Source organism: Nothoprocta perdicaria, unplaced genomic scaffold (genome assembly GCF_003342845.1).
Source record: "Nothoprocta perdicaria isolate Ctin4 unplaced genomic scaffold, notPer1 scaffold_93, whole genome shotgun sequence".
Taxonomy (NCBI): Eukaryota; Metazoa; Chordata; class Aves; order Tinamiformes; family Tinamidae; genus Nothoprocta; species Nothoprocta perdicaria.
Window position 1 is genome coordinate 271,154 of NW_020456232.1, and position 10,634 is coordinate 281,787.

General features: G+C 40.9%; 1 protein-coding gene across 1 annotated transcript in view; it reads right to left on the minus strand.

The window, feature by feature from the left end:
• Positions 1–1,117: 1,117 nt before the first annotated feature.
• Positions 1,118–10,634, minus strand: part of FAM161A (FAM161A, centrosomal protein) — a 10,208-nt gene continuing 691 nt past the window's right edge. The window contains exons 2-7 of the mRNA XM_026052894.1: positions 9,411–9,658; positions 7,824–8,996; positions 7,226–7,393; positions 3,768–3,867; positions 2,219–2,373; positions 1,118–1,633 (exon numbers count right to left, since the gene is read on the minus strand). Of these exons, the coding sequence (XP_025908679.1) occupies positions 1,216–1,633; positions 2,219–2,373; positions 3,768–3,867; positions 7,226–7,393; positions 7,824–8,996; positions 9,411–9,658 (2,262 nt within the window). The 3' untranslated portion in view covers positions 1,118–1,215. The remainder of the gene's footprint in view (positions 1,634–2,218; positions 2,374–3,767; positions 3,868–7,225; positions 7,394–7,823; positions 8,997–9,410; positions 9,659–10,634) is intronic.

Here is a 10,634-nt window from a genome sequence, read left to right on the forward strand (position 1 = left end):
AGACAGTTCATCGAAAGGACACAAAGATGATCACCAGGGGTCCCGAAAGGTGTGCCCCAGGGTGACACGTGTGACGGTGGGACATGCTGTGATTTGTTTGAGGAAACAGAATGACTTTGCATGATCATGCTGGGAAATCCAATACCTGTGTATGTAACTGTGATACATTGCACTAGCCACAGCTTATATGGGGTGCAGGATAGGTGGAGTGATCCCCTGTGCATCCCACAGTGCAGTAAAGATAATGCTGCTGCCTTCTTAATGCTGCCTTGGTGTTGAGAGGTTCATCCCCAGTATTGGTGACAGTTAGACACTAATATAAAATCTGCAGCATGTATTTTTTTTTTCCTTAGGAATAAGTTCTACTCGTTTCTCCCACCATATTCATTTCTAAGCATTAAAGAGTTCTGTCAGTTCCTCTCAGAGTATTCTGGATGTTTTATCCCTATTCTATGGGGACAGCCCTCAGCAACCGAGATCCTGTTAATATTTTAACTAGACAAAGTAGTCTAGTAGATCTAACAGCTTCCTTCCTGGAAAAGCTGTGCTCCCTGTGCTCTTCTGGTGCTGGCATTTATCTGACTCGTCACCACCTTTATCTGATTTAAACAGGCAGAAGCCAAACATGTGCTTGAAGTGGATGGAGGAAGGAAATAGACTAATTTGGTCATTTCTTCTGATTACACAAGTTGTCCTCCTCCTGCCAACTCTCCAATAACACTCAGGAGGTCTTACATGTAAACTCCTCCTGGCACTTTGTTGCTATAGTAGGAGATATTACAGGAACAGATCAGAGAAATACTGAAATGCCTGAGATGGGGATGCAAATTATTCCATTAGCATCTCATCTGGTTTTGCCAGCATACAGAAAGCTGGACATGTTCAAACCTTAGTACGCACTATCACAGTATGCAAGACATTATTTGTAAACAGTGTCTGTTGTTCATTTATAGATAGTGGTAAACCAATGTAATGAAATTCTAGAATAAAAAAGGTAAATATAAAGGTAACCAAAGAAATTTCTTGATGGAGATGCAAAACTTGATCTTTCTTAGTAGAAAACAGACACAAGTTCTGTCCTGGAAAGACTGTAGGTTAAGTGCTTTAAATTCTCAAAAATGTATATCATTATCTGAAACCCTTGTTTTTCTTTGTTATCTACTTCACTGTCAGCAATGAGGTGTATTTTTGAGCCTCAGCCTTCCTATCTTGCTTTCAGTCATCTTCATCACTGGCTTTCTCTTCTGAATCATCATTTTCATAGTCCTCATCATCATATCTGAAGGCATCCTGAGCCTCAGGATCAGACTGACCCTCGTCCTGCTCACCAGGATGCTCAGACTGAGAGCTGGATCTTTCCCCATGCTCGTCGTCGTCGTCGTCCTCCTTGTCCTCCTCCTTTTCACAGCCCTGGTCAGAGTTGGGGCTGGTGCTGGCCTCCCTGTCACGGCAAAGCTCGTGAGCACGAAGGCCTCTTGCCTCCTCCTCCTCACTGGYGTGGTCATCCTGCGTGGAGGCTCTGACCACTTTTCTCTTCTCCTCCTTCTCCTCGGTGCGGGACTGCTCAGACCGGGGRCTGCTGCCTGCTGCTTCCTCGGGGGATTGGCGCTCTCTGGCTAAATCTTTGGTGAATCTGAAAAGATAATTTGCACCAGGGATTTCTTTTTTCAGGTGAGATTTTTTTTTTCACCTGGTAGTTTTTATAGGAATACTACTATTGTGTAAGCTAGGATAAATCCTGGTAGACTAAGCTGGGGTAGAACTGGGGGAGGAAAAGGGAAGGGAAGGGCACTAGATTATCTTTTTATGCTACTAAGTATTTCTAACTACCATTGCTTGTRTATTCCCATTTTGGCCTCCTCTATTTCTTTCTATAGAATAACATTGAAAAAATATATATTTTTWAAAAGGTGTATTTTAAAAATGCAGCAAATGTAATGCAGAATGAACCAAGACTTACTAGTGAACTACTAGAATTTTATAGTAAAAAGAACATAAAAAAACTACTTCTCTTCTTCATTTTCCTTTGAAGTTCATTACAGTGCATTCCTCTGTCTTATTAAATAATACTCAGGAAAAAAAGAAGTAATGTTAACCTTTGATTAGTTATATGGGAAATAGTACAAATAGCTTCATAAAAAAATAAAAATAGATTTCTAATTATTAGGAATAAAATGGCAAAAAGGAAAGGAAAGGAAAAATATTTGGTAATCCCTACCTTTTTTTAAAGCTAGTCAGGTTTTTAAAATCTCCAGCATTGGGGTGTTCTAGCAAACTCACTGTTTGCCCTTTCCTTGAAACAAACTCTGTGGATATCCCGAGTTCCCTCAGGGTGTTAGAGTAATGCTTCTCTGCAGCGATTCTCGCATTAATCTGTAAGGGGGGGGGGAAAGGTTAAATATTATTTAGATGCATTAAATGCCTGGCTTTTTGACACTTTTGTTTAGATAACTAATGCTCTAATTGCATGTACCAGGTTAAATGACTACTCCTTACAGATAAGAAAGGCAAAACAATACTCAAAAATTTTATACTGATTTTTCCTCCTTCTTTGTACTAGGTTTTGTCCAGTTTGCTTCCTGCCCCATTGGCTAATTAAAGGCTATACTTGCATATTTACATACAATTTACATATGCACACATATATATGCAAACACACACATATATATGCAAACACACACACGTACACACACATATACAGAGTAAGTGAATATATATGTGTGTGCATGTAGCGTATATAGTGTATATGGATATTTAAAATGATAAAACCATCTAACTTAATAGTAGCACAAAGAATGCTTGAGTTCCCCTCTACCTGTTCACCTCTCAACTTGCAGCTCTCACATTTTTGCTCTAAATATTGTTGTATTTAGAGCTATTCACATTGTAAGTGAATCAGACAGGATGGGGTTTTCCCTTCAAGACAAAAGCATGTAAAGTTTTCCTCCGTGCCAGTGTTTGCAGTGGTTGCCTCTCAGAAGACTAAATGACTCTCACAGCTTTTTCTGAACTTCACATTTGACAGTACTTTTCACATGCTACACTTCATCTCATTTGCCTGGGCAAGCCATTAACTAGTGTTCTGTGACTTGTGCAAGGCACCTGTCAGAAAAAAAAAAAGTTGTCTTTATGCTGTTTAGGTGGGTTTTATTCACCTATGAATTGTCAGCTATGAATTAGATAGTTAGTTTAAATAACTAAAAAAGTCTGGCAATTTCAATGTTTGTATTGGCAGCTTTTGTTTAATGCAAATAAAAAAAMCCCTAAATATTCTTTGCCAGTTCTTACTGTGAGAGTTTGATAATAATAAGAATTATTTAGTAAGAAGATATAACAAATTATCTTCAAGTCTGTGTTTTTAGTAGCTTTACAACAAGAAAGAGCTATTGGAAAAATTAAGACTCGAGTCAAATGGAGAAGATGACGAGTTACAATTTCTTGCAACTCTAGTAACAGGATTGACTATTAAAGTACACCCAGTATTAAAAAACAAGGATGACACTGCATCACAACCAGAATAGTTGTTTTTTTGGGAGAAAAAAAAAAGTCATGTTTACAAGAGCCATCTCAGTCCTCTCAGCAAGCCAGCCATGGAAGCTTGGCCACAGATAATAGAAATATTACTATGGAGACATGGCAATAGAGGTTAAAAGGGGCAATTACTACCCTTAAAATATTTTTCAAGTATCTTCTGAAAATGTTAGACTACTACTACAAATGTTTTAGGCATCATTTGAAGATAACATGAAGATGTAATTCAAGACAACCTGAGTGGCTCTTTCCAAAAGCAATGGCCTTTGGTTTACTCGTTCTTCCATTTCTTGCAATTCTTGCAAATATTCTTGCATTCTCTGCTTCTCATAATCCCTAAGGGAAATATAGTACATTATACTGATTATTACTTTATAATACAGAAGTAATTTCCTATAGCAGCTAAGATTTAATTGCTTGTGACAAACTAAATATTGTCCTACTTAAAAATACATAAAGGATAAATTATTTTTTGCTGGTTACAGAGTCTGAGAAAAAATGTCTCATTTCACAGCAATTGCTGGCCTGAAACAAAACTAGCTCAGAACCAGGCACTTTGCATCTGCAGAGAAAGGTCCTTGCTAGTGGGGTTAAATATAAGGGTCTGAATCTGGATTCTTAAGAATTCTTAAGTTTTTTCTTAAACACTGAATTCATATGTTGACAAAAAAACCCAGTTGTTCTAAGCAAAACTGAAGCTTGGAAGGACTGTTAAAATTAGCATACACTGTAAGAAATTAATTTGATAKCATAAAGCAAAAACAAGCAAACGACAACAACAAAAAACAGTACTTTAGGTTTGTGCTTAATGAGAAGAACCCTTTGCTACTTGAACAGCGTAGCCTGTGAGCAGGGTTACAATTTTTTTTCCTAGATAGTTCTTCCAGGGTTCAATCAATATAGTGGGATGACTAAATTTTTGATTCATCAAATTAAATCATACCTAAACTTGTTGTAAGCAATAGATAATCCAGGTAGCATGGGCTGTAGTTCTCTTGGTGTGTGAGGACCCTGACTTAGGCAGGCTTGATTTGGATCCAGTAAGGCYTTTGTTGTTACCAAAGCACTAACATTTTTGCTCTTTACTTGCAGWTGCTTCACTTGTAGGCTGGCTCATCTGCTCAGGCCCCATGGAAACGCGTGCAGCCAGCTGTGGTTGCACCTAAGCTAACAAATCCCGTGGAGCTGGAGTGGTGGGAGACGGAGAGGCCGCGCCGAGCGCCGCGGCGCGAGGCAGCGCAGGACTCGCCGCTCATCAGCTCGCGTTGGAAGTGACTCTGGGTGGGCCCTGGCAGTCACACAGCTGTGTCTGCTGCACAGGTAATTAATCCTCCTGCACTGGCCCTGCTCTGGTATTACTACGTCACGATATTTAGGTAAGTGCATATGTATGGAGATAAGTAGGGCACATTATACATCTATGTATTCTTTCTCCTTTCACCTACCATTTTCTGAATTTCTGCAATATTTGCAGAAATTGCAGTGTTTGCACCACCAGGCTGAAGGAGTGAATATCATTGTTATTTGCCAGTTCTCTCAAGGCTTTCTACAAACTCAGTTATCTGTTAGAAGAACACTTGTCTTAATATAACTTATTATCCAACCGATGCTGAAATAAGATTTATCAAGTTAACCCCGCATAACAGCCTTAATGCATCCATCAGCAATAAGGAAGCACACTTGCTGTGTAGTAGCATAATTGTATGTACAGATAAGAATTAAACAAAAATGTTTTACAATACTAAGAAAATCTCTTTAACCTAAATACTAAAAAAGTGAGGTTTGCTACTGAATGAACTTGAATTGAACCCGCACACATTCCCACCACCTCTCACAAATCTCCACCTTGCTACTCTAACTCAAATTCACTTCTGCATCTCTCCTAGACAGTAGATCATCCTGTGCCCACGGAGACCCTGCCCAGACAGGAGTGCTTCCTCGTGCATCATCAAGCTCTTGCTCTGAACCAGTTGGCGTGGGGCAAAACCAGTCGTGCCAGAGCTCTGGGCTCAGGCAAACTGCCTCGAAACCATTGCTGCTCTAGTCATGCTCTGCTCGTCTGCTCCCTGGGACCCTGCTTCAGCCCTTCTGCTTCGGAGACTGTTGCTGCTTCCTCCTTGTGCTTTGGCTTCGGCTGCCTGCGGAAGGGTGCAGGTATCCTAGTGTCCTCAAGGTATCCTGGCTAGTCATGGTCTGTCCCATGGAAAACGCTTATTGCAGCGGTGTTCTGACCCCCCGGCTTGCTTTGCTTGGCCACTGCACTTCCTGCTTTCAGTGCATGAGAGCGTGTGCTTCTGTTTGTGCTGCTTGTTCTATTTCTGGTCACACTGCAGCAATATTGGTGGTGAGTAACTGTTAGGAGGTTTGGTGGGGAAACAACATGTAGTATTGTCTGGCAGAAGGTGCTGCAGCATTTCAGCAAATTTGCTCATTACAGTCATAATGTAGAAAAGACTGTTAAGAAAATAGTGGGTTTATTCCTATTTTAACTGTACTTATATTTAACTATTCCTATTTTAACTCTAAAGCAAGAAGAGATCCATATAAAGCAAGGGAGAATGGGAAACCTCACTGCTGGCTTTAAATTCTCAGCCTCCACAAAAACAGCCCTGGCTTCCAGCCTCTCTGTATGTAGAGATATCTCTGAACCACCTCTACCCTGGACAATACTCTGAACTTAAACTGTAGTATGTTAATGTAAAGGCTGCCAGTATAAGCTATGAATCTTATAGTCAGACGTATCTCCTAATCAGTCACCCTACATGTTTTGCCCTGTGGTGCAGGCTCTGCCTCTCCTGCTGCCCAAGGGCTGCTGCGCCTGAAACACCAGAGCTGTTAGTGCCCATTAGTGCCCCTCTCAGCTCCATGAAAGCGAGCCCTAGGGAGAGGACAGTACTGCAAACAGGCTCCAAAAGCTCATTAAAGGTTCATTTGTAATGCTGCTTCCAGCACCAATAAAAACAAGGAGCAGAAATACCAAGTTAGATAAGTGCACAAGGCCAAGCAGCAGCTCTGCGCTTGGCTCCAGCTTCCTCAGACCTTGATCTATTGACTGCTACCCTACAGCACTTTTAAGAAGGCTCTGATGTTTTTTTCCTACATGCCAATCTTCTTAATCATTTAAAAACATGTGTTTGTATCTTTACTAAAGGTAACTTTAGAGTCCGTCCCTCTTAAGGACCATCAGCATCCTGGTTAGCTGTTAATATATGGGCTAAAGTTGTAATCCATTACTGCTCTTCYTGCTCCTCTTAAGTGGGAAAGCAGAAGGACAGAGAAGTGAAGCATCCCCTACATGAGGAGCAGCAAGACAGGAGCGAAGCTGTACCACTGTCCGTGAGTCCACAGTGCAAGGATGGTTTGTAACTGGGCTCTCATTCCTCCTTCCGATTTTTTAAAACTCATTTTCCTTTCTAGTAGGTGTTATTTCAGCAAACAAAGGAGTCTCTTGTTAGCTGACTTCTAATTATATAAGGTTAAGGGCATAGATTAAAATCACTACAATGGGCAACAGATTCCCAGAGGAAATACTAATTCGGGCCTTTTTTTTTTTTTTTAAACTAGTTGCTTGTGAAATGTATAATTTATCAAATGTATAATTATGTAAACTTAGACTACACCAGATTTTACATAGTATATTTAGCCTACAACTTACAGCGAGAGGTTTGGGATTTGGGGGAATGCAACAAAATACCTGAATGTTTTTAATTTGGATTTAGACATCTGAGCTAGGCTCTGATGTGGGTCATTGGCCTCAGCCCGGATTGTTATGATTTTCTGCAGTTTTCTCGCTCTTTGTTTCTGCTTTGTTCTGTTCCGTTTTTGTTCTTCTTCCAGTTTTCTCTTTTCCTGAAGTGAATTCCTGGGTGGAAAAATAAACTAAGGCTGAACTCATTTTAAGACAAGAACAAGACTTCAAAGGAGATTTGGCAAAGAAAATTCGAGGGAGGAAAGCAGGATGAAAACAGGGATGGAATAAAAGGGCAGAAGACACAACCTACTTTAAATGATTCAGGCATATACTGGGAAAGAGCAGTCATCTGTCCATTTCCTATGAACACTTTGAGAAAAATGCTCTACTGTTTCTATAGAAGCCATAAATACTAATTAAGTCTTTTACTTAAGTTATTTAACCCTATATAATATGGTTATAGGGTCCTTATATTGCTCCTATATTTACTGCATACAAGAATTAACTACATATTTAGAAGTACAAAAAAATAGGTCTACTCTTTATTTTGTAAATACTCTTTAAGTATTTACAAAGTTCAGTGCACCACATAAGGGGTCACCTTATGGCCTGTAGCCGTCTTTTGGTGGATTCTGTGATTTTGGGTGATTTGGATTCTCCAGATCTTAAGCGAAGTGAATTTGCTCTTGCAGGTTTACGTCTCGGAGAGGCGTATGGCCAGCGAGTCTCTTTCAGTTTTTCTTCATCCTCTTGAATGTCCCTCAAAATCTTCCCTTTGTTTGAGGGAATATACGGAGTTCGAAGATCAAAGGGCTCACAGACTGTGATGTGCTTCACTTGCTTCTGTTGCAGGAGCCGTTTCTGAAATTTTTGGTGTAGTACTTCAAAATTGGGAACATGTGACTTGATCCTGGGTTTGTGTTCGGTTTCCTTTGGTTCAAGGCATTTGTGTTTCTTCTTTTTACCAAGATCTTTAACAGCCAGCCTGCTGCTGGGCAGAGATGMGTTGCGTAGCAGCTCCTCAGCTCTCATTTTGATCCTTATGTCCCTGTAAAGCTCCTCCTCCTTTAACTTSTCATTAACAGCTGGACTGTAAACACACCAAGGAACTGGCTTTGCCTTGAAGGGTTTTGTTTTCTTTTCAGGCACAGAAAGGTCTTTCAATTGCATTTTCCTAATTTCATTCTTTTGCTTCTCTCTTTCAATGAACTTAAATGGCTTCTGAGAAGCCAAAAGCATCAGCCTGCTTCTCTCTTTCACAAATTTCCTACGTTCTTCGTTTTGCTCCACGATTTCACGGTAGAGCGGGAGGAAAACGGATGCCGGCACCGGGTTGGCTCGGAACTTTTTTTGACACTCTGCCTCCTCCTCGAGTCGCTTCTTCAGTAAGTTATTTTCCATTTCAAGCTGTGACTTTGATTTGACATTGTGTTCTTTCTTCCTAGCTTCCCTAATAGTCATCTGGAAGGGCTTGGGCACGGTGACTTTYGGGGACCAGGCCTTGGGCTGCTTCCCCATCGCCCGGCGCACTGGCGAGCTCGGTAGGCTCTGCTTGGTGCGGGGGACATAGTCTTCCACAGAAAACCCGTCCCACATTTTTTCAATCTGTTGCTTAGCAAACGCTGATGATCCAGTTTCACTACCGTTTTCTTCAAACATTAATTCTCTGTCAAACTCATCAGATACATTTGAACCTATGGGATCGTCTAAGTCAGACTCAGAGAAGGATCTGTGCAAAATTAGAGGCTGATAGGAGCTCTTCTTCCAAGTTGATCTGTGGTGGGGGGAAAAAAGGTTTTGAGTTAAGTTCAACAGACACTCATGCAAAGCCAGTGATTTCCACTTCCAGGGTCATCATGAGAACAAAATGGACAGAGCTGATGGGGAAGAGGATGGGGCATTCACAAAGGATCATACTTTTAAAGAAATTTAGATTATGAACAAATCAGCATTAATTAAACAAAGGTACCATGCTTTACTCAACAAGTTGCCTGCTTTCAGCTTCATACACACTGTAAATCTTGCAGTTCATTAGCAAGGATTTTTACCTGCTTTTAGGAAATGATAAGGAAACTTGCCATCTTCAGGAAAAGAAAAGAAAAAGCCCTACTTGTGATGTCTGCAAAGCCCCTGCATGCTGCACAAGACCAGAAAGCAGTACCAAACGGAAGATTGTGAAGAAACTTACCTATAACATATATTAGAAGCTGCAYCTGTTTTGCCCAAGGATTGTATTCCTTTTAAGCGTAGTTTATTCCGACACATACTTTCTAATTTCGCCATGGTCTCCACGTGGGCATTCTTCAGTTCTTCTAGTTTCAAGTAATATTCTTGGTTGGAATTGCACATTTTGGAGAAGTCTATCCACTCATCACGATCCCCATTTGCAGAGAAGGTCTGCTCTTCTTCAGCTTTTGCATCCAAATGAAATCTGTCCTAGAAGAGATTTTTTATCAGATCTTCAGACTGTTAGTAAAAAAAAAAAAAAAACTGGGGGGGGGACAAAATTCATAATATCACTTAATCTGATTAAATCCAATGGGTGATACAGTAATATCCAACAGACAAACATATGTATAGACTTGAATGCAAAGTTATATGGAATAATCTTACTACACAATAATTTTTAGCCTAAGGATTTTATCTAAAGCATGTGAATTTTTTAATGGTGTATCCTGCAATAAGGATATTATAGCAGGAAATAAGATAAAAAAATGAGTTAGTAAGAGCACAGTCTTTTTAGAATAGTAGTTTTGCCTTGATTACCACATGCAACTTAAAAAACTCCACATTTTTTAAGCAGTCTGGTCTGCCTCTCGTTCTCATCACTAGTCTGATCAGAACCTTTGTGCTATCTTTTSTATAAATGATTTCTCCTATTATTTCACAAGGGCTTGTGGAAGTAGGAAGTATTGTGCATAATTTTCATTCTTAAATAGCGYTTTGCCAGATGGCACTTTGGGGCAAGGGAGAGCAGTGTTTACATATTTTTAAAGTTTGAAAAAGTTAGAGAACAAAATATTAAAACAGAAACAACAACAGCACCCAAGCTTCGTGTCTACAGAAAAGGATCCTTGGAGCTATTCTTAGGCACTCTACTTAATCCTGTAACTAGGCAGCATATTAAATCCTGTAACATTTTAATTCCTTCATGTGAACAGGCTCATCCTCTTCCACCCAGGGGTATTTAAAGGCATTTCCATTCCAGCCAGGGGCGCCTGGGTCGGGGATTGCCGTGCTCTCAGTGCGGAACCGGTTCTGTCGCTGGCAGCGCAGCGGCGGGGCAGGGAGCGGCGGGCACCAGCCGGGCCGGGCTGCCCCTCGGCCGCGGCGGCTGCAGCCCGGGCCCCGCCGGCGCTGCCCGTTCCCGGCCCGAACACCAGGGAGGAGCCGCGGCGGTTCCTCGGGCTGG